At 48.3% G+C, this 24,163-nt stretch overlaps 1 protein-coding gene across 2 annotated transcripts in view; it reads right to left on the reverse strand.

The window, feature by feature from the left end:
• Positions 1–15,182: 15,182 nt before the first annotated feature.
• CLPB (ClpB family mitochondrial disaggregase) overlaps positions 15,183–24,163 on the reverse strand; it is a 70,595-nt gene continuing 61,614 nt past the window's right edge. For both annotated transcript variants that reach the window (XM_081002036.1, XM_081002035.1), the window contains exons 12-16: positions 22,545–22,701; positions 21,072–21,145; positions 19,233–19,352; positions 16,965–17,069; positions 15,183–15,959 (exon numbers count right to left, since the gene is read on the reverse strand). In XM_081002036.1, coding sequence (XP_080858162.1) covers positions 15,708–15,959; positions 16,965–17,069; positions 19,233–19,352; positions 21,072–21,145; positions 22,545–22,701 — 708 coding nt within the window. In that variant the 3' untranslated portion in view covers positions 15,183–15,707. The remainder of the gene's footprint in view (positions 15,960–16,964; positions 17,070–19,232; positions 19,353–21,071; positions 21,146–22,544; positions 22,702–24,163) is intronic.

Here is a 24,163-nt window from a genome sequence, read left to right on the forward strand (position 1 = left end):
CCCAGCCAGGTGGGTGGCATGTAAATAACAACAAGAAGCTGGTTCTTGCCTAAAGGTAAAGGGACCCCTGACCATTAGGTCCAGTCGTGACTGACTCTGGGGTTGCGGCGCTCATCTCGCTTTATTGGCCGAGGGAGCCGGAGTACAGCTTCCGGGTCATGTGGCCAGTATGACTAAGCCGCTTCTGGTGAACCAGAGCAGCGCATGGAAATGCCGTTTACCTTCCCGCCGGAGCGGTACCTATTTATCTACTTGCTCTTTTTCTTTTTTCTTTTTCTTTTCTACTTTCACTATGACGTGCTTTTGAACTGCTAGGTTGGCAGGAGCAGGGACCAAGCAACGGGAGCTCACCCCATTGCAGGGATTTGAACTGCCGACCTTCTGATCGGCAAGTCCTAGGCTCTGTGGTTTAGACCACAGCACCACCCGCTTTTCCTTAGGACATCCCTATTTTCATCGGAGAAATGTTGGAGCATCTGGAGTTATGCGCCCCTCGAGCCAAGGAGATAAGTACAGTGGTACCTCGGGTTACAGACGCTTCAGGTTACAGACTCCGCTAACCCAGAAATAGTACAGTGGTGCCTCGCAAGACGAAATTAATCCGTTCCGCGAGTCTCTTCGTCTTGCGGTTTTTTCCTCTTGCGAAGCACGGCTATTAGCGGCTTAGCGGCTATTAACGGCTTAGCGGCTTTAAGAAAAAGGAAACAAACTCGCAAGAACTCGCAAGACGTTTCGTCTTGCGAAGCAAGCCCATAGGGAAATTCGTCTTGCGGAACGACTCAAAAAACGGAAAACTCTTTCGTCTTGCGAGGCATTCGTCTTGCAGGGCACCACTGTACCTCGGGTTAAGAACTTCAGGATGAGAACAGAAATTGCATGGCGGTAGTCGGAGGCCCCATTAGCTAAAGTGGTGCCTCAGGTTAAGAACAGTTTCAGGTTAAGAACGGACCTCCAGAACGAATTAAGTTCTTAACCCGAGGTACCACTGTAACTAGACAACCTTTAGAAGACATCTGAAGGCAGCCCTGCATAGGGAAGTTTTTAAATGCTGAATGTTATATTATGTTTTCATATATGTTGGAAGCCGCCCAGAGTTGTTGGGGCAACCCAGTCATATTGGTGGGGTAATAATAATAATAATAATAATAATAATAATAATATATAGGGTGTCCCTATTTTCATTGGAGCAATGTTGGAGGGAAGGAAAGGGCTGTCAGTGGCTCCTAGCCAGGATGTCTCTGTTCTGCCTCCACAGTTGGAGGCAGGGATGCTTCTGAATCCCAGTTGTGGGTTTCTGCGAATAGAGGATGTCGGACTAGACGGGTCACTGGCCTGATCCAGCCAGCTCTTTTTACCTCCTGCTGGAGAACTTGCTGCCAGCTGACGGTGACCCTCAAGGTCCCTTTGTCTCCAGCCTGGCAGGAGCCTTTGACCCCGCCAAAGGGGGACCTGGGACAAATATGTGAGCAGGCTCCCTCTGAAAGGCGCCCCCTCCTCCTCCTCCTCTCCCCCCCCAACCCACAGCTGCTGCTGCTGTTGGCTGAGCAGGCAGGCTGGGGAGGTGGACAGGTTGCTAAACAAGCTAATTAGATCAAGGGGCTGGTGAAAGAGAGCCCCAACTGTCAGGCTGCGGGAGTTGTGAAAAAGTTAATTCGATTAAGTTTCCCCTCTAAACTAATTAGGCAGCAGGCTGCCACGCGAGAGGAGGGGAGGGGGAGACGGCGGGCAGGCCCCTTGCTCATGCCTGCCCAAAGCCAGGGGCAGAATTGGGCACACTGCGCGGAGAGATGGCGGGAGGACAAAAGGAGGAGAGAAAAAGGCTGGAGAGGAAGGGGAAGATGGGAGGGTGGGGGGAGCTCTGTGCCACGGCACCTGCCTTGCGGTTTAGTCCCTGGGGTCTCCAGGTAACGGGGCTTGGGAAGACCCCCCCCCTCCACACCGACAATCTCTGTGCACAGAAGAAGCCTTGCACTGAGCTAAGGTTTGGGGAGCTGATAGGGAATGGCTGTAGTTCGACACTACGGCATCTGGAAGATCTTGGATTCAGTTTCCAGTGCCATCTCCAGGTAGGGATCAAATCCTGGAGAGATGCAGTCCTCTGAGGCATCTCTCCTCATCCTCCTGCTCCTCAAAGCTAAGCCTTCATTATTTTGGTTGCATTGGAGTGGTCGGTCCTTTTGATGCTTCCAAGTGGTGTTGTTGTTTAGTTGTGTCCGCCTCTTCATGACCCCCTGGACCAGAGCACGCCAGGCCCTCCTGTCTTCCACTGCCTCCCGCAGTTTGGTCGAACTCATGCTGGTAACTTCGAGAACACTGTCCCACCATCCTGTCCTCTGTCGTCCCCTTCTCCTTGTGCCCTCCATCTTTCCCAACATCAGGGTCTTTTCCAGGGAGTCTTCTCTTCTCATGAGGTGGCCAAAGTATTGGAGCCTCAGCTTCAGGATCTGTCCTTCCAGTGAGCACTCAGGGCTGATTTCCTTAGGAATGGATAGGTTTGATCTTCTTGCAGTCCATGGGACTCTCAAGAGTCTCCTCCAGCACCAGAATTCAAAAGCATCCATTCTTCAGGCAATCAGCCTTCTTCATGGTCCAGCTCTCACTTCCATACATCACTACTGGGAAAACCATAGCGGTCAGTCCTTTTGATGCTTCCAAGTACTAATGGTTAATTTCCCCAGGTGTCACCTAACAAAGGAGTTCCCCCGACTTCATCAAAGCTTGTTGACTGACCAGGATTAAAGAGTGGTACATACTTATGACATTTACTTTCACTCATCACATGCGAATTGCTGATGCTCGGGTGGAGGTGGCACATTCCAATACACATGGATCTTGATTACGGTACATTCCCAAAGTCTGACACACGTTATCTTACACATAAACACTAATTAAACACCTCAAACTCCTAGCATAACCCCCTTTCTAATACACACTGAGACTGCCGTGCAGCATACCCCGTTATAACATACAAGTCCTAACTAAATCCTAATATTTATTAGCCTAAAGATAAACACCACAGATCTATTACCACACGTTGTTCAGCCTTATCGCTCTTCCTCCCGAGAAATCTGGCCCTGCAGGACAGATCTGTGCTTCCTGCGGGTTTTTCAGACCCTCACAACAAACTCCCAGCCCTGCCCAAGACAGAGCCAGATTTCTGAAGGTTCTGGATTCATGGCAAACTCATCTGGAATTTGTCAAGCTGGATATCTGCCTCCAGAAGACTTGCTAACTGAGACGCTGCACCCATCCATCCAGGTCTAGCAATTGCTATTTGTGGCTGCAGTGAAACTGCACAGAATGACAGAGCTAAAGGGGAACCCAAAGGACATCTGGCCAGTCCACCCCCCTGTGGATGCAGGCCGTAGGCAGATGAGGTCAGGTGTGTAGCCTCGGCTGGAGAGTTGCTGCCTGTCCGTGTAGACAGCACTGACCTTGATAGACCAATGGCCTAACTCAGTATATGACGGGGTCCTGTGTTCCTACAACAGCTGCTGTGACGGCATCTCGATAGATGCTCCATCAACCTCTGCCTAAAACCATTGACAAAGGAGAGTCTGCTGCCTTTCAAGGCTGAAGATGAACAGATAGTACTGTGAGGAATTTTATTTTATTTCCCCCAATGTTTAGTCTAAATGGTTTATTTCATTTCATGAAATTCACACACCGGTTGATTGTTAAAACAGAAAACAAAAAACCCTCAAAGCATTTGACAAAAAGAATAAAACAATAAAAGGAATGGTAAAAAGAGTTAATACAGTAGAACATTTCAAAAAACTAAAACCAGCAGTAAACTGAAAACAGATTAAGAGACAGGTCATAGAATCATAGCACCGTAGATTGGATGGAATTCCAAAGGTCCTCTAGTCCAACCCCCTGCAATGCAGGAATCCCTGACAGATTAACACCCAACCTCTGCCTAAAAACCTCCAACGAGGGAGAGTCCATCACTTTCCAACAGAGTCTGTTTCACTGTCAAACAGCTCTGATTGTCAGAAACTTCAGTAAGAAGTTTAGTTGAAATCTCCTTTCTTGAATCCATCGGATCGAATACTACCCTCTGGAGCAGGTCAAGGTTCCACATACCGGGGCAGAATTGTATAAACGAAAATGTTTCTAAGCAGGCGCCGCAAAGAGTGTAGCGAAAGCGCCTGCCTGGTGTCAACAGGCAGGGAGTTCCAAAGTGTAGGTTCCAGCACACTAAACGACCAAGCTCTCACAAAGGTGGAATGCGGGTTATTTTGCAGCAGTGCCAGTTCTGCATCTTGAAGCTGTCGACTGGGCATGGGTGGGGTAAGGCGATCCTGCAGGTAAACTGTACCCACGTTGTTAAGAGCTTTTTTTTTCTTCTAATTTTTTTCTTCCCTTTTTCTTTTTAAATTAAAATACTGCTAGAATTAGAAGACATGTGTACCCCACCACAGAGACCATTCCACTGTAACTATCCAGCCTCCCAAAATTTCAATACCTCTTACGATGGTTTGGCCCCTTTCCGTTTTAACAGTACAAATTCTACAAACACCCTGCATACCTCCTCAAAATCATTTTCCGGCGTATTCCCCATCTTACCTTAATGGCACCTGTTAATTTATAATTAATAGCTATATCCCACACCTCTTTATACCATTCTTCCATTTTATAGTCACCTTGCCCCTTCCACTTCCTAGCTATAATAACTCCTGCAGCTGTCAATAAATTTGTGAGTCCTTCGCAGCCTGTGAACCTTCCACCCCACTGTAAACTGATAATAGTGATACCTCTGGACTTTTGGTCAGCTTTAACCCAGTGATTTCTGCTATCTCCTTAAACACCCTTTGCCCCCCCCCCCCCATGTACATATTTACACCCCACCACCACCACATGTGAACTTAATTCCCTGTTTCCTGGCATCCCCTCCAACATAACACTGAATATTGTTAAGGGTTTTATATACTAATAGTGACACCTTGACCGTGGCCTGGTAGGAAATTGGCAACCAATGCAGATCTCCGAGCCGAAGGTGACAAGGTCTCACTCCTGTCAGCAATGGTTCTGCAGCATTCTGGATCAGGTACAAGGGAAACTCCACAAAGATTGCATTGCAGTAATTTGTTGTTGTTTTTTTTAAATAATTTTATTAAAATTTTAAACAACAAAGAAAGAAAAAAGAAAAACCTCCACAATACATATAACAACAACACACACATAAAACACAACAAAATTCAACAATAAAAACAAAAAAACAAAAAGCATAACAGTTAAAAACAATATCTCTTTTCCCTATCCATTTTTTAGTTACTTATTTTCTGGACTTCCTCATACCTCCCTCTTTTGTATTCCAATCCAAATTGTTTATCCAGCAATTTCTTTTCCACTTTTTTTAATCCCAATCTTTAACTTTAATAAGATATTAAAATATATAACTTCAACTTCTTTAAACCTGATCTTTAGTCTTGGTGTCATATAACATTAAAATTTTTCCTTTTAGTATCAAATTTCCATTTCTTTAAACATGGAATTGCAGTAATTTGGTCTTTAAACATGCATTGCAGTAATTTGGTCTTGGAATAACCAACACAAGAACCACCGTGGCTGGGCTTTCCCACCCAGGAATGACCGTAGCTGTCTCACCAACTGCAGATGTCTCTCCCCTTTGCAAATTCAGTAATCTGACCAGGGCACGCGTAAGCCGAGTCTTCTGCCCAGCTTGGTGTCGTGCAGCGGATTCTCACAACGACGCGGCTTTTATTTCCTTCTCCTTTTATTTTTACCCAAATAAACACCCTTTCATTGCGTGCAAAGTGCATGGATTTCCTTGCATGTGGCTGCATCTTCTGCACACGATGTTCCTTTTCCTTCTGGCTTCTTTTGAATATGTTATACCCTTCGACCCCTGCATGGGAGCCACATATCTTTTAACAACAGGTATCAGGAAAGCCTATCAAATCACATTTGCCTTCCCGCGTTAAGAATTCGAGTTGCTGAGCCGCGGGCTCCTCAGCTGTTTCCAGTGCCAACCCACTGGGCAGGAGGAAGGGGTCCTGTGGGCCGCATAGAAGGCCACTGGGGGCCACACAATGCTCATATGTGCGCAAGATAGATCTTTGGTCTGGGTTCAACAGAGGATGCACAGCTTTCAGTCTCAAGAGAGGTGCAAGGGATGGGGGGGGCCTCAGTGCTTGAGGTTTAGGAAACAAAATCCATATTTTGCTTAACAGAGAGAGCTAAAATGTAACCTGTTGTGGGGAGGAAGCAGCTGGCTTTAAAGGGCTTTTGAAAGCGAATGGTAAAAGGACCAACAGCTGGAGTGTTCATGCCACTGATGATTTTTTCAAAAATATTGTTATTTAATGGGTATATTGCTCAATGCTGAGTCATGTTAGGGGGTGGGGTGGGGGGACGGCAGTGTTGTTGGGCACAAGAGAGAGTGAGGAATAACGACAGCAAGGTCACCCCAAACAGCAACAAAGGGGAGAGGAAAGTGGAGAAGGGAAGGAGGGAAAGGAAACAGAAGGAAGAGAGAAGGAAATCGGAGGAGGAGGAGAAGGGGGAAAGCAGATCAAGAGGAAGGAAGAAATGAAAAAAATGGGAGGTAAGATAGAAGGAAGAAAAGCAGCAAGGACACAAACAGCCCAGGAGAAAGCGGGGGGGGGGGGCAGCAATATCCAAAGGGCAGGGGCCATAACAGAGAAGGCTTCACTCGTCACCCTCTCAGGCCTTTTAAAAAATTGGGGGTTTTAAAATTGCAAATTTAAGAAAGGAAGGAAGGAAGGAAGGAAAGAAAGAATCATGATGAAAAGAAAGACCTCTCAGCAAACATTAACACAGTAAGCATTAATACCTCCATCTTAGTTTACACACATAGATCATTATTTGCTACCCAGGGCATTAAGTCTTTGGCCCAACACTCAGATGCTGAGTGTTTATGCTTCCAGGCTTGGTTCAGCTTCTGCTCAATCCGTCTCAATTTTAAATACGTAGAATCATAGAACTGTAGTTGGAAGGGAGCCCGTGGGCGATCTAGCCCAACCCTGGGACCTCCAGCTCTGGAGGCCCCATTTCATGGAATGCCAGTCTCTATGGGCTGAGCAACAGGGAAGAGCTCTTTGTGCTCCTTGCAGACAGTACAGAGGCATCCAATGGTCCACAACGAGGAGGCGGATGTTGGATTCAATTGGATCTTCCGGTCTGACACGGCAAGGTGACACCTGCATGCTTATCCTGTCCATTTCTGGTTCTGTCCCAGGACTAGGACATCCAGGGAGGCCACAACAACCCTTTCATGGGAGATCAAATAAAGCCCTTCTTCACTCAGCACGTATTTAACCTGTGGAACTCCCGCCCACAGGAGGTAGCAATGGCCACCAACCTGGATGGGCTTTATAAGAGAATTAGAAATTCATGGAGGAAGAGAGGGCTTTCAGTGTCTGCTAGGCACAAGGGCTAGAGCTCAGGTCCTGCTTGTGAGTTTTCCTTTACACAAACACACACTCAGGAAATGAACAATTTAGGCATGAGTCGGAAGAGGGAAGAATGGGACCGGAATTGGGCAGGGAGCGTTGTGCGCACTCCACCAACGGGTGCCGGGGCAAGGCTTGGAACCCTACATGAAATGCCCATTGCCTGTATGCAGTTTTAATTTCAGTAGTGTTCAATTAAGGGAACGCGGGTGGCACTGTGGGTTAAACCACAGAGCCTAGGACATGCCGATCAGAAGGTTGGTGGTTCAAATCCCTGCGACAGAGTGAGCTCCCGTTGTTCGGTCCCAGCTCCTGCCAACCTAGCAGTTCGAAAGCACATCAAAGTGCAGGTAGATAAATAGGTACCGCTCCGGCGGGAAGGTAAACGGCGTTTCCGTGTGCTGCTCTGGTTCGCCAGAAGCGGCTTAGTAAGGCTGGCCACATGACCTGGAAAAACTGTCTGCGGACAAACATCGGCTTCCTCGGCCAGTAAAGCAAGATGAGCGCTGCAACCCCAGAGTCGTCCGCGACTTAACAGTCAGGGGTCCCTTTACCTTTTAGTATTCGATTACTTGCTAATATTATCTTTTCTAAGTTTTTAGCTTTCTAGCTTTTCCAATTTTATCTATGTTTCTGTCTTTTTAACCTCTAGTCCATATTGAGTCCCCATCTCGGAAAAAGGCAGAATAATAATAATATAATAATGGCACTGGTTGGCCGCAGTGAGAGCAGGCGGCCGCACAGGGTGAACCAGTGGCCTGATCCAACAGGCTATTTTACAGGAGGGGAGAGGGCTCTGGTGCTTGGATCCTGCTTGGTCTGATCCAGCCATCTTCTCTTGCGTTCCCACGTTCCACCCAAGGGGCTTTGCTCTGCAGGATGCAAGCTCTGGCCGAACCTTTGCTGAGCTCCATCTCAGACCCTCCTCCTCCTCCACCTGGCAGTGTGGCATTATTTGCTCTAGACGCAGATGAAGCCGCCCGGGCGAGGATGAGGCCAGGACGACGTGGGACCACCCCAGCCCTCAGCTCTGCTCTGCAGCCCCTTCTGGTAGTGGGAGCCTGCATGGGCCTAATTGAATTACCGTCCCCGGCACGGGGCTGAAGGCTGCTGGTAATTGAATTTCTGCTGTCACAGGCTACTGTTTCTCTCCTCCAGCCTCTGCCTGGGTTTTTATTGTTCCTTGGTTTGACTGCGATGGCACATTTATTTGATCTGTCACAGGCAGCCCTTTCACCCTTGCCAGTTTGCTTAAAGGCACGCAGCCTCGGCCTGCTTTCCTCCCGCCCCCCCTGCCTCCCAGCTAAACACAATTAAAACAAATCGGGGTGCGTGTGTTGTGCTTCAGCCCCTGTCCCTTGTGGATAAGCGATTGGGTCCCCTTCTTACCCAGGGCTTGTTTGCAAGCCAGGAACAATCCTGGATTGGACTGAGGAGGACTGGGAATGTGCCCAGGACACAATGGCAGACCTGGGAGGGGCTCCCAAGAGCCATCGAGCCCAACTCCCTGCAGATAACCACGCTTTTTAAAGGTGGGGGGCCTTTCCCAACTCAAGAGCTTTGGGGTAGTAGTGCTGGCGGGCAGATCAGGATGGTGTGGGCTCAAGCTGGCGGGCACTTCCATGCACAAGGGGGCTTCATTTGGAGAGGGCACACGTCCCACTTTAACTATGATGCTAAAGTGACTGGCACTGGGGCTTTTTTCTCTGTGGAGGGAAGGGGTGCTTGACAATGTTGCTCTGAATTTGCCAGGTCCCTGTACAAAGTATGCACTGTGCATGATCAAGATTCCCAAACAACGGAAATTCAGTAAGACCTTTTATACCCTCATTTGGGAGAAGGGAGCTGGATATTCATTCTCTCTCTCTCTCTCTCTCTCTCTCTCTCACACACACACACACACACACACAGATGTGATTAGCAGGCTGAATTTCATCTCTTTATACGAGGAAGCCCCATGCACTTTGTGCCACCACCCAGATGCTGAAGACTGAGAGCCAAACATATGCCAGGCAGTGTAGTACAGTGGTACCTTGGTTCTCAAACTTAATCCATTCCAGAAGTCCGTTCCAAACCAAAGCGTTCGAAAACCAAGGCACGCTTTCCCAAAGAAAGTAATGCAAAATGAATCAATCCATTCCAGACTTTAAAAAACCCCTAAAACAGCAATTTAACATGAATTTTACTATCTAACGAGACCATTGATCCATAAAATGAAAGCAATAATCAATGTACTGTACTATAAAAAAATTAGACAGTAAAGGTAAAGGGACCCCTGACCATTAGGTCCAGTCGTGGCCGACTCTGGGGTTGCGGCGCTCATCTCGCTTAATTGGCTGAGGGAGCCGGCGTACAGCTTCTGGGTCATGTGGCCAGCATGACTAAGCCGCTTCTGGCGAACCAGAGCAGCGCACGGAAATGCTGTTTACCTTCAGACTGGAGCAGTACCTATTTATCTACTTGCACTTTGACATGCTTTTGAACTGCGAGGTTGGCAGGAGCAGGGACCCAGCAACGGGAGCTCACCCCATCGCGGGGATTTGAACCGCCGACCTTCTGATCGGGAAGTCCTAGGCTCTGTGGTTTAACTCACAGCGCCACCTGTGTCCCTTAATAAGACAGTAGGTGATAAAAATAAAAATTAATTTTTTTTCTTACCTGCACGGATGTTAGTCATTGTTTGGATGGGGGGGCTTTTATCCATTTCCTCAGTCACACAATCAATCAATCAATCAATCAGTAGCTGAAGTGGGTTCTGCACAGTCACAGAAACAAATTAACCGAAAAAGCCTCAAGAGCACAAAATAAATAGCAAAAACAAAAGCGCCAAACTTAATCCGTTCCAGAAGTCCATTTGACTTCTGAAATGTTCAAAAACCAAGACACAACTTCTGATTGTTGCAAGTGCCCTGGAAACAATAGCCGAGAGATGCATTAGACATTCAGCATCCGAAAAACATTTGAAAACCAGAACACTCACTTCCAGGTTTTCGGCATTTGGGAACGAAGACGTTTGAGAACCAAGGTACCACTGTAGTTAGAGCGTCGGACTAGGGCCTGGGAGACAAAGGTTCAAATCCCCCACTCACGGGTGTGACCACGGGGGCCATTCGCCGCCTCTCAGTCTTGCCTACCTCACAGGGCTCTTGTGGGGATAAAATAAGGATCTGGGAGAAAAATACACAAGTATGTCTCACTGTGCTCCGTGGAGGAAAAAAGAAGGAATATAAACACAATCAATTGATCAATCAATCAATCAATCAATCAATCTCCTCTCATTCATTCATTCATGCATCCTCCTCCCTGGATGGCAGGCGAGTGATCCACAACCCATTCTGGGGCAGCTGTGATATAGGAGGCTAGGCATTTTGGATAGACCCATTTTCCACAATTCAGTTATTTAAATATTTATTATTATTCTCCTTAATACTAAGACAGTCTCTAAGCAGTTTATAAAAACTTATTTAATGAAACTGAGAAACTTCAACAGAATATAATCCATACAAAGCAATACAATGCGATTCAAAAACTACATTCCGAAAGTGTAAGAGCCCAAGACAGCAAACCCCTAGCAGCACCTGTTGAGAAGACATTAAGAACCTGGGCTGCCTCCCCTCTTCACTCTCCCTGCTGCTGACCCACAACTCTGCAACGCTCGCCCAACTCGCAAGAACGTCCTGCCCAGATTCTGTCCTCCACCTTGGGCGGGGGGAGGGGGGCAGGCAGAGGGGAACAGGCCGGTGCACACAATTATCAGGCCTTGGAAAGCTGGATGAAGTTCATCCCTTTTGTCGAGTTAATTAAAATAATTTCAACTGGATTTTGAATACATCTGCAATTTAATTGTTCCCATTTTGAATTTTGTTGGGTTATTATCTCCCTTAGTGGGTCAGGCAACCTGCTGTTTTGAATAGGGTGGGGGGTGCTGGGGAGACGTTTATGGAACCGAGAGGGTAGCGGGTGCCCCCCAAATGTTTGGGAACCGCAGGGTTGGAAAGGAGGCTGCTCTGTCTCCTCTAAGGTGAGAATTGCAAGACAGGAGGGAATGCAAGGCTCATAGCTTTGAACGCTTGAGCCTCCTCATCACAGCAGACAGCAGGATGAGGCCACAGAGGTCCTTGTTGCTTTGGAGCACCAGTGAGGAATCTTCGGCCTTTTGTCCATTTCCCACCTGCTCCACGAGGTTCAAACCAAGAACATTCTGCCAAAAACATTATTTAGACAAGCCTACCCAGATGTTTTGAAAGTTGATGCACATTTTAATCTGTTTCTATATTGTTATTTAACTTTTCAAAAGTCTTAAAATTATTGTTGCCGATTCTTCTTATTGATAACGTTTATTGCTTCATCTTTTTCATAAACCGCTTAGAGGGTTTTCAGAATCAAGCGTATAAATTTTATAAATGGATGCAGAATCGTGCTCCAATAAGAGATGGGACCCAGGAACTGAAGCACCAAGAATGAGTGCATTTGTGGCTTTCTTATGAAATGTAATTTTATTAATCAAAGCGGTGTTAAGGTGCAGTTCAAAAACCAAAGTGCTTCCAGGTGGGTTTACAAGTCCAAGGTGCAGGGAATGGAAGGACTAGGGTGAGGAGAGGAGAGGCTGAAGGCATGAAGTCTGTTGCTTTTAAACCTTAAGGAGGGAGAGCTGTGATCAGAAGCATGAGGCTCTGGATCTGGCTCCTCAATATTGGCCCTCCAGATGTTTTTGGCCTACAACTCCCACGATCCCTAGCTAGCAGGACCAGTGGTCAGGGATGATGGGAATTGTAGTCTCAAAACATCTGGAGGGCTGAGGTTGAGAGGCATGTTCAAAGTATTCAGCTTGCAGAATCAGCCTTTTCTTGGTGCAGAATTTGGAAGCATCCAGAGCAGGCTTCCAAATTCTGCACCAAGAAAAGGCTGATTCTGCAAGCTGAATACTTTGAACATGCCTAGCAAATCTGGCCTCTTTGCTCTAGCCTCTGTTGGCCACAAAAAGGAAGTATCTGGGTAGTGTTCTGCAGAACCTATCCTTGCAACTGTTCTGCCACTGTGAGAACAGGATGCTGGACTAGATGGGCCATTGGCCTGATCCAGCAAGCTCTGCTTATGTCCTGATGTCTTGTTTGTCCAACGTGGCTCAGGTGAGTGGGTGCCCTATGCAGAGAACAGGCATGGTGCCAACGTGGCTTGGAAAGAACTCAGGATGATCCACACAACAGGGAGCCAAGTTGCCCACTGCTGTGGGGAAGCAACCCATTGCCCCCCCCCACGTCCAACCCCCTGCAATGCGGAGAAGCGTGGAAATGGGGCAGAGGTTGACTTCTCCTCGTTGCTCGGAGTGCAGAGGTATGTTTTGAGAGAACATTTGCAAGCCAATGTACTCAAAAGGTTCCTTTGAGAACCCGTCCCAGGGAGCCAAAGGTTGTGGGGGAGCCACGCCAGGAAGTCTGGGTGCAAGACCACCCCACTCCACCCCCAAGAGCCACTCTCTCTGCAAAGCAAGGTTCGAAAAGCAAACTCTCATCTCCCCACTTTCCCCCTGCTGCGAAGGAAATCGCTGACAAGGCTGACAAATCTGTTATCCTTCCGCTCAGCTTAATGAGGCTGATTCTCAGCCCTGCGAGCTACGGTTGCTCCACGAAATAAATAAGAAATGCAGAACACTTTTGGAGTGCTAAAACTGATAAATAATCATCATCATCATAAAGGTATTCCTACCCTGGTTCCTGTTCTCAATCCTCCGGCTGTAATTAGATTAGCAGCCAAACCTTGAGGCAAACTCAATCAATGGGGCTGAAGCTCTGCATACTTATCAGAGTTATATATATGCTCACTGGCGATCAATCGATCAATCTGCACCCGTGGCATCTTTGCATCGCCAGCTTCTTGTGCAAAAGCTGGCACAGTCCACAGCTGGGCCCTGGGCCCATCCCCAGGGAGTGTTGTCTGCGGCTGGGGAGTGAAAACAAACGACAGTATCGGCATTGTACAAATCTATGGGGAGGTCGTACTTGGGATACAGTGTGAAGTTCTGGTCACCACACCTCTGAAAGGATAGTGCAGAGTTGGAAAAGGTTCAGAGAAGGGCAACAGAAATGATCAGGGGGTGGAGCGAACTCCCCACGAGGAAAGGCTTTTCCTATGAGGGGAAAAGGCACTTAAGGGGAAACAGGGAAACGATCGAGGTCTGCAAGATTGCACATGGCGTGGAGAGGCGTTTTTCTCCCTCTCTCTTAATATTAGAGCCCAGAGAGGCCATTAAACGATGCTTGAATGTTGGAACAGGCAATAAGGACAAAAACAAGTAGTTCTTCACACAGTGCATAGTTAAGTTATGGAGATTGCTCCCACAAAATGCAGTGATGCCCACCAACATGGATGGCTTTACAAGAGGATTAGACAAACTCCTGGATGAGAGGGCTCTCAGTGGCTACCAGCCAGGATGGCTATGTTCTGTCTCCACTGCTGGGGGAGCAATGCCTCTGAATACCACTTAGGGTGGGGTCCACAGGCAAGGAGTGATGCTGTTGCGCTCAGGTCCTGTTTGCGGGTTTCTCTCAAGGCGGCATCTGACTGGCTGCTGTGAGAGCTAGAAGCTGGGCCTGATCCAGTAGCCTGGCTCGTCTTATGTTCTTGTTTTGGTAAAGAGGAACTATGCCACCAAACGCTCTGCAGTTTGAATCAAAGAACTGTAGCACTGGAAGGGACCCTAAGGGCCATAGCTAATTCCTGGCCACTGGCTCCCTCTTCCTCTCCAACTTTGCTCCTCCCCGCTTGAAACCATGGCAGGGTGCACAATATTTCCTACTGTTTTAGGAAACTAAAATCAATTTCAGAGTAGCAAACAATCCTACGAGGAGCAGGAGGAGGAGGAAGCACGTTTGGGAAGGGCAAAAAAAACGCTTTCAGTCTTGTGGCTTTGGAGAGATGTGCCCCATAGTGTTGTTTTGGGCACGTTTCTTGGCTTTGGTGAGCTCCAGCTTCCTCACTATGGGAGCCACCGGCCCCTAGGCAGGCAGAGAACAGAAGCGTAAGCCAGAGAACAGAACTGCCCCACCACCGTAACAAGGAATAGTGATGCAGGCAGACCCTTAAGGGAGAAAAGGCAAAAGGATGTTCTTGTGCACAAATGGCAACGTAACAGAACTCTGTGTTGGTCAGACCCCCCAGCTGGAGAACTGTGTCTGGTTCTGGGCACCACCGTTTAAGAAGGATGTTGCAAGAGGAGGGTGACTGAGATGGTCGAGGGTCTGGAAACCAAGCCTTATGAGGAATGGTTGAGGGAGCTGGGGACGTTTAGCCTGCAGGAGAGAAGACTGGGAGGTGATATGACAGCCATCTTTGAATCTCTGAAGGACTGCCAACATGGAGGATGGAGCAAGCTTGTTTTCTCCCGCACTGGAGGCAGGACTCGAACCAATGGATTCAAGAAAGGAGATGCCAACTAAACATTTCTACCAGTAGGAGCGGCTTGATGGTGGAACAGACTCCCTTGGAAAGTGATGGACTCTCCTTTTTTTGTAGTTTTTAAGCAAAGGTTGGATGGTCGTGTGTCAGTGATTCTTTAGATGTGATTCCTGCATTGCAGGGGGTTGGACTAGATGACCCCTAGGAGGCCTTTCCACTCTACAATTCTAGGATTCTGCAAACTGTCCACCTGCACAGCTCCCACGCATTTCAGCCAAGCATGTGCAGGAGGTTCCCCCACCGCCGCCACCTAAATGCCCGAGATGAACAGACGAGGAGAGGAGCTCATTTGGTATCCATTTACATTTATTGCAATAACTTAAGAGATCTGGTTGGTGCCCAGGTGGCTGGAAAAGGCCACACCCAGCACCTTCGCAGAGGCATCCCCTTGGTGAGCGTCTGAAAAAGTCACTTTTTGAGACCTGAATCGGCACCCAACACATTCTGCAGCATCACTTACGGGGCTGGAGGGAGGCAGGCACAGCAGCTCGCTTGGAACAAGGAAGTTCGTGCTTATTTCCCCTGAGAAACCCTGCCCCACCCAAAGCACAAACCTCTCCCCCTTGCAAACAGCTCTGCGGGGCAGCAGGCTGAACCCACCCATCGATTTTGCACAGGGTAGCCCTATCTCAACAAGGCTGTAGCAGTGATTTGAGCTGTAAGGATCTCTCTTTTTCTCTCTCCCAGCTAAGCTCTGATCTCCAGAGAAACCCGGGTTCCCCAAACCACCTTCCTTACTCCTCCGTCTACATCTCATGATTGTTTTATTACTGACCACACAACCTGAAGCTCTGCAGGGGGCAGCCCGCGGGCCTATAAAGTATAGGACATCTCGTCGGGAGCCAACGGGGCCTGAATGTCCAGCTTCCGGCTTTTGCTGTCCTTCTCAACTATCTCCAGCCGCAGCGTGGGGCCCTTCCTCTGGCCCTCCGCGGGGGACGAGCTGCCCTTGGCTTTCAGGAGCCGCTTGTCTGAGTCGTCCACCGTGATCCGCAAGGTGCAACCGCGGGGCAGGAGGTCCTGTTCGTAGGCGGCGGCGAGCTGGTTCACGACTCGACGTTCAACCTGGGGAGCAGGGACAGAGACGAGCCACGTAGTAGTGAGAAGAGTTCTGGATCAAGAACACAGACCAGGTTCAAATCCCACATGCAGCCGCGAAGCTCCCTGAGGGGTCCTGGCCTACTTCCTATCTTCCAGCCTAACCTCCCTCACAGGGTTGTTGAGAGGGGAGCTGTCTTGAGCTCTTTTAAGAAAAGGCAGGATAGAAAATTAAATAGAAAGAAGACAAAGTCCCGACCAGAGAGGAGTGGCAAACCAAGCTGATGGACTTTGCAGAGATGGCAAAACTGCCTGGAAAACTTGGAAATCAAGAGACTAGCTTTATAAAAGAATGGGAAAATTTATATGTTATTTAGGAGACCACTGTAAGCAGATGGAAACGTTAGCAGGATTTTGATCTCACTTGTAGTGTGACTATTATCATGGATAATATGGTTTGATATAAAAATGAGAGTATGGAAGAATATTCAGGAATAAATGTTCAAAAGGGAATTTCATGGAGTGGTGGGAGGAAGCCTGGAGATGTGAAGGAATCTCTTTATATGGATATGTTTTTCATTTTCTATTTTAATATAACTTTTTATATAAAAATGACTTAAAACAATAAAAAAACACAGAAATCCAGCCTACGTGGGCTGCTGTAAGCAGAAGCCGCCTTGAGACTGGCAGACTGCACATTCAAGAGATTGCACATCAGTGAATGATGCTGTGGAGCTGGAAGGGGCCACAAAATCTTAATTTCATATATGCTCATGGGGAATGAGACCTTGGGGTCGTAGCAGATACAGCTCAATGAAGAGGTTCAGCTGTGGAAAGGGCAAATTCCATGCTATGGGATCATTAGGACAACCGGAATGTTGCTGGGGTGGAGCAGCTCCCCTATGAGCCAACGTTGCAGCAGCGTTGGTGGAGCATCTTAGTTGAGGGAGAAAGCAAGGCTTGCCACCAGGTCCCCTTCTGTCAGCACTGGAAGAGGAGCAAGAGCTCCCTCTGCCCCCCCCCCCCGCTCACCTCGTGCTTAATGGAGCGGGCTCCATAGTGCAGGTTGTAGCCGTCCACTAGCACGTCCATCACCTCCCTGTCCCACACTAAGGTGATGTTGTGCCTTGCCTTGGCCTGCAGGGGGAGAAAGAAGCAGCAAGTTACTGGGATCCGACCGCCACGCTTTCGCTCTCTGAAGCAGAGGCTGGTTTGCACTGGGCTGAGCAGAGAGCTTTCTGGGCTGGAGTCTCCTATCTACGGAAAGCAACCCCCACCCCCCTCGCCTGAACACTGTCCTCCACCGTGATCCTGGTGAAATGAGGACATCTTCGTAATACCACCGCACAGAAAATCTATACGGCTGGAGAGGATTTGCGGGTGTGGAGTTTTGCTTCTTTTTTAAAAGTACTGCAATTTCCTTCCCCTGGAAAACAGCTTCATCAGAGCTGACAAGAGTTAAGGAGGGAATCGGTTCTATTGCAACCTGCCCCGATCCCGTTAAGTGCTATATTGTGTAAATTAAGGCCATATTACCTTAAACTTACTTTTTCTAACCGCACACATTTGAAATGGCTTGGCATCAAATATTCATCTGAATGAAATAGGTACCGTATTTTTCGCTCTATAACACGCACCAGACCATAACACGCACGTAGTTTTTAGAGGAGGAAAACAAGAAAAAAAATATTCTAAACGAAATAGTGGATATATGATTTTTGTGGTTCATGCTGTGGCCACAGACATGTGATCTGACAGTGAGTTTGGAGTAGCCCAATGCAAAATCCTGAGGATCCATGTGGATCCATGCTTTGTAACCACGGAGGAGGGAAGGAAGGGGAACCATGGATCCTCTGCTCACGACTGCAGCAGATCTCCCCCGCCACCCGCAGGCATTCTCTCCATAACACGCACAGACATTTCCCCTTACTTTCTAGGAGGAAAAAAGTGAGTGTTATGGTGCAAAAAATACGGTAACTTGTGTGTGTGGCGTTTTCTCTCTGCACAGATTTTGCAAGAGTCGTGGCAGCTGCACAAGGATGCATTTTTATTCATTTATTTTAAAAAAGTGACGTTTCCACCCCAAGGAAGTGCTACCCAAATTCTGCACTCAGAGCACGTTACAAAAAACAAAAACAAAAACGTGCGGAAGATTTGTGTTGTATATCATTTCTTCATCTAAATGCTTATTCTGACTTTTGTTTTTCATTAAAAGTGATTTCACATGCCTGTCTGTTGCTGCTTAATGACGAGCCAGACCATCACCTGGGCTCATCCAGCTCAGTATAACCTTCACTGGCTGGCAGCAGCTCTTCAGGGCTCCGGGGGGGGGGGTGTTCCTTCCCTGAAGGCACCAGGGAACGAATCTGGGACCCTCTGCAGGCAAACTATGTTTTTAAGCACTGTACTATGGGAAGCATGCTGCTGTTTTATACTGAGTCAGGTGACTGGTTCATCTAGTTCAGCACTGCCTTAGCCAGGCAACATGTTTCGGGACTACAACTCCCATCACCCCTGACCACTGGTCCTGTTAGCTAGGGATGATGGGAGTTGTAGTCCCAAAACATCTGGAGGGCCGAGTTTGACTATGCCTGGCCTAAGCAGACAGGAAGTGGTTTCGGGAACGAGTGTCCAAGTCTTGCTTGAGGAAGCTGGTAACTTTCTGCATGCAAAACCAATATTCTACCACTGAACTATAATGCCAAGATGGGCAAGAGTGCATTGCAGGGGGTTGGACTAGATGACCCTGGGGGGGGGGGTTCCTTTCCAACTCTACAATTCTAGGATTCTATGAGTGACTTATGATTAGGAAACTAGATGCCACAAGAGAGGGGAAGGTGACTGGGAAGGGCACAGAATTTCTACTCTCTTGATTGCTGGTGCTCTTTACAGACAGGCGTCTGATTTTAATTCTTCAAACACAGCTTTAAAATAATAATAATAATGAGGACCAGGAACTTGCTTTGCTTTCTATTTTAAAATGGAAGCTCAGGATTGTAACAAATTTGGTGCAAAATTCCAGAAACTGAGGTATGTGAAATGCTGTTGGGTCTAACTGTCATTAAACTGCAGAATTGGATAACATGCACCTGGATTTAATTTGTGATTTTTCAATTATGTGTCTGCAGTTACATATTTGTGTTCGCACTTATGAACCCCATCTTCACATTTCCAAGGGAATTAACAGCAAGTATTTCTTTCTCCCTTTAAATGAAGTGCTGGGGTGTTGTGTGTATTTGTGCGAAAGGCACAATGCATGGGGAGGGAGGAGGCGTGGGGGCGAGTGGCAGAGATCCTTACCCTCTTAGCCCAGAAGCTCAGCTCCTTGTTGACAAGCTGGATGAGCTCCGAGTGGCAAAAGGGGAGGAAGTAGACAATTTCGTTGATCCTTCCCAGGAACTCGTCTCTCCGGAAGTGAGCCTGCAGGAGGAAAAGGGGCAGAGCAGAGAGGTTTGCTGGGAAGGCAAAGTGGATGAGCAGTCTGCAGGAAAAAAAACCTGTAACATGTTGAAATCGCTGTCCGTGGAGGACAAAACCAGACCAGGAGAAGTGAAAGCAAATCGAAATGAACAGAAGGACGAATGAGCAGAACCTCTCCACTCCCCCAATTACGTCTGGTGGGCTCCCCTTCATTAAGTTGCTTAGGAGGACTCTACCCCCATCTAAGTGTGAACCAGGGAGACTCCTGCTTTGCTCCAGCGCCGTAATTTACTCCCAGGTAAACATATAGGATCGCAGGCTCTCAATTTTCCTGTTCAGTGTGTTCATACACCAAGTTGCTTCTGATGTTTCTAAAAAATATGAGAATTCCCCAGAAGCTAGTATGGACTTCTTTCGGATGGATGTTTGTTATATTACGATATACAGTTCCCCGTATTTTAAAAAATTATGCCTAGTGACCCACTGGAATGTTCCCAATGCTACATAATAAATGTGTGCTGCTATACAGTGGTAAGGGACGCGGGTGGCGCTGTGGGTTAAACCACAGAGCCTAGGACTTGCCGATCTGAAGGTTGGTGGTTCGAATCCCCGCCACGGGGTGGGCTCCTGTTGTTTGTCCCTGCTCCTGCCAACCTAGCAGTTTGAAAGCACGTCCAAGTGCAAGTAGGTAAATAGGTACCGCTCCGGCGGGAAGGTACACAGCATTTCTGTGCACTGCTCTGGTTCGCGAGAAGCGGCTTAGTCATGCTAGCCACATGACCCGGAAGCTGTACCCCAGCTCCCTCGGCCAATAAAGTGAGATGAGCGCCACAACCCCAGAGTCGGCCACGACTGGACCTAATGGTCAGGGGTCCCTTTACCTTTATACAGTGGTACCTTGGTTTATGAACTTAATCCGTTTTGGAAGTCTGTTCTTAAACCAAAGCATTCTTAAACCAAGGTGTGCTTTCCCACAGCAGCGGGGGAGGCAACGTTCACAAACCAAAACACCTACTTCTGGGTTTGCAGCGTTCTTAATCCAAGTTGTTCATAAACTAAGCTGTTCTTAAACCAAGGCACCACTGTACTGGTAAATATTGTCTAGGAGAAACTACGAAGATTTTGTAAAAAATCTTGTACGATCTACGAAGTAAGAGACAGGAAGAGCTGTTTGACAGTGGAGTGGACTTTCTTGGGAGGTGATGGACTCTCCTTCCTTGGAGGTTTTTTCAACAGAGGTTGGATGGCCATCTGTCAGGGATTCCCAAGCTATGATTCTAAGTGTATGCTATCTGTATATGTTATATAATGATCCTCTGCGCTTCTCACACCTGAGCAATAGCGACACATAAATATCAAATTGTCTTCTTGAAATTCAATGATGGTCTGGGGTGGAGTCCTAAGGGTCCCCCATACCATCTGCCTCGCCATCCCAGGGAGTGTGTGGCATCTGGGGCTGAAGGTGGCAGTGAGGAATGCCAGCCAAACCAGCCTTTCCTCTTGACATGGGACATTAATGTGTAAGTGCTTTTGGCTCAGAGGCTTGCTTGCGGGAAACAATTGTGGAGCCCTCCAGGTCGGAGTTCTGCTCTCATCCATTTGAGCGCCTGAAACTGAAGAGGAGGCCTGAAAACAAACTCCCGAGGCTTGGGGCGTTCCACTTCTGGAAACCCAAGACGGCTGAAAGGAAAGGCTAGCGGTAAACAGCACCATCTGTACCTTCAAGATGGGGCGGATGACGTTCTCCTTGAACTGCTTAGAGATAGTTATCTTGTCTGTGATCTGGACGTCATCTGAAAGGAAAAGGCACAAGCTTGGCTCAGGGTGCAGGGAGACCCACAGATACAGAGCAGGGGGTTCCTCTGCTCCTGCAACCTTGTTGGCTTTGGAAGCCAGCACCGCAGCTTGGCTCATTCTGCTTGCCCAGTGTCCTGAGACTGTTGTGAGCCAGGTTGCACAAATTATTGATTGCCTATATATCCCACCTTTTTCTCCAAGGAGCTCAAGGTGGCATACATTGTTGCCCCCGCCCCCCTCACTGAATCCCCACAACAGCCCTGTGAGGTAGGTTAGGCCAGGCTTCCTCAACCTCGGCCCTCCAGATGTTTTGAGACTCCTGGTCTGCCCCGCAGAGGACCTTAAGGTCCATGAATAACCATAGTTTAGAGGTCCCGGGCCCTAAGGAAGTCAGACTATCCTCCACCAGGGACAGGGCCTTCTCAGTGTTGGCTCCGACCTGGTGGAATGCTCTGTCCCATGAGACCAGGGCCCTGCAGGATTTAACTTCCTCCCGCAGGACCTGTAAGACAGAGCTATTCCGTCTGGCTTTCAATTTGAACTCGGCCTGATCTTTTATTCCCCTTCCTTTCCTCCCCCTCCCCTTTTTATGAAGATTACCCGCTCTGGGATCCCACAGCTAATTCTCCCCTGGTCTCCTCGCTGGCCCAACTAGGACTAATTTAGCCTGCTAGCCCTGGTGATCATCTAATGTTTATTGGATGGATTTCCCCCCTAAATCGATTTTTGATTTTATTATTATTCATGTTTTATACCATATTTTATGCTGTTTTTTGTAGCATCAATTAAGTGTTTTAAATTTGTTGTTAGCCACCCTGAGCCAGGTTTTCTGAACCGGGAAGGGCGGGGTATGAATAAAAATTTATTATTTATTATTACAATTCCCATCATCCCTGACCACTGGTCCTGCTAGCTAGGGATCATGGGAGTTGTAGGCCAAAAACATCTGGGGGGCCGAGGTTGAGGAAGCCTAGGTTAGGCTGAGAGGCAGCGACTGGTCCAAGGACGCACCCTGGGGCAGGTTTCATGGCGGAGTGAGGGATTTGATAGGAGTGAGGGATCTCATGATGGATGGGTTGATCTCGGGGCCAACCGCCATAGCAAAGTGGGGTGATTCTAATCTGCTTCACCACACTGGCATGAGGTTAGGAAGAGGTGTGGCAGACACCCCAAACTTATATGCTGGTGGCTAAATGCAGACTGCTGGGCGCAGCCTGTTGCCTTCACGTTGTGCTTTGGGGATATGTTTGGTGCCACTCGAATGAGACATGGAACAGACAGAACTTTGTCTGATACAGCGGAAAGGATGTCACACAGGTTGGGGTTTGGCACAAGGAAGAGAACATCCAAAGTTTAGAGGGTGGGGGGAGGAACGCACACAGGGGGAACGGGTACCTAGTTTTTCGGCAATTCTCTTCCGGCTGAGTTCCACGGTCTCCTGCCTCAGCTGCAAGGCATGCTGGGCGATCTCGTCGCTGGCCACGTTGGAGGTCATGATGAAGATGGCATCTTTGCAGTCAATGGTCTTCCCCTTCCCATCTGTCAGCCGGCCCTTCAGAAACAGCAACGAACAGCAAAGTCAGACTCCTCCGTAAGGAACAAGGAGTGGAATTGATGCAAAGCCTACCGTTAGAAAGGGAAGTTTCTGGGGGCTGATTCAGGCATAAGGCCCTCTCTGCTCTGCAAGGAGGCTGCAGAATGATCCCCAGAAAGCAGCCCTTGTAGGAGATCTAGTCCAATACATTGGGAAGGATCAAGTTGGGGAATGCTGCCATAAAGAAAGACTGAGAGATGACGTGAGAACCATCTTCAAATATCTGAAGGGCTGCATGGAAGAAGGTGCAAGCTTGTTTTCTGTTGCTCCAGAAGGGAGGACCAGAATCAACGGATCCAAGGGGCAAGAAAGGAGATTCTGACTAAAGCACAAAACTTTCTGAGGGTAAGAGCCATTTGAGAAAGTGGAACAGACTCCTTCAGAAGGTGCTGGACTCTCGTTTGCTTGAGGCTTTTAAAGCAGAGGTTGGGTGGCCATCGGCCATGGATGCTTTAGCTGAAATTCCTGCATTGCAGGGGGCTGGACTAGATGACCCTCAGGGTCCCCTCCAACTCTGCAGTTCTATGTTGCTTGGAAGAGGAATGGAAGCATTTGGGCACTGCCTGTGCACCCGCCCCAGCCCCGGAAGGCAGCTTACTTGTGCTGGAGAAAGCCAGTTTAATACGCTGCCAGTGGAATGGCTGTGAGCTATAAAGACATATCATTGGTACAGGGGGATTGTTCTAGCTGCTCCCTTATCAGACATGAGATCATAACAGTTCCTAATACCATACACAGCTAACCGGAGGGGAGGGCAAGAGGCACTTGGGGATTGCTGCACAGGAGAGTCATTGCCTCTGCCCCCACTCTGAGCTCTCCCCTCCTCTGTCTCCCTCCAAGAACTCTAAAAATAAGAACCTTTCGAAAATACCAGTTTGGGGAACGGCAGGGAGGGGGAGAGAAGAAAAATAAAACAAAAGCATAAGTCGTCTGTCCCCTCCCTCCCAATGCTGCCAGGAGCAGCCGTGCCCAGCTGAAGGACACAAATTTGTGCCGGGTGCTTGGGATTAACATTTCGGTTATTGCTCTGTCAGGCAGGCGGTTCAGGAATTGATTTCGCATTTAGTGGCTGCCACCATGATCTATGCAATACCGGTGATATTAATCCTAGAGAGAAGCCCCCCACCCTGAAAAGCCCGCCACCACCAACAACAACCACACAGCCAGTTTTAATAAAAAAACAAACACACACCAAGAAGTGAGGACACACACAGGAGGGTGGTGAAATCTGCACGCGCTCAGCCCCCCTCAGGGCAATGACACGTGCTCCACTGCAGGTCAGCCAGTCAGCCTGGAGGAGTCAGACGTCCTCAGGCACAAACCAACGACCCCAAGGCGTAGCTGCACATGTATCAATGCCCCTCACCCCAATCACGTGGGAAACAAGTAAAGTGATGCAAGTAAGTTCAGGACTCAAGGA

This window comes from Podarcis pityusensis (genome assembly GCF_964106645.2).
Source record: "Podarcis pityusensis genome assembly, chromosome: 4".
In the NCBI taxonomy this organism is placed as follows: domain Eukaryota; kingdom Metazoa; phylum Chordata; class Lepidosauria; order Squamata; family Lacertidae; genus Podarcis; species Podarcis pityusensis.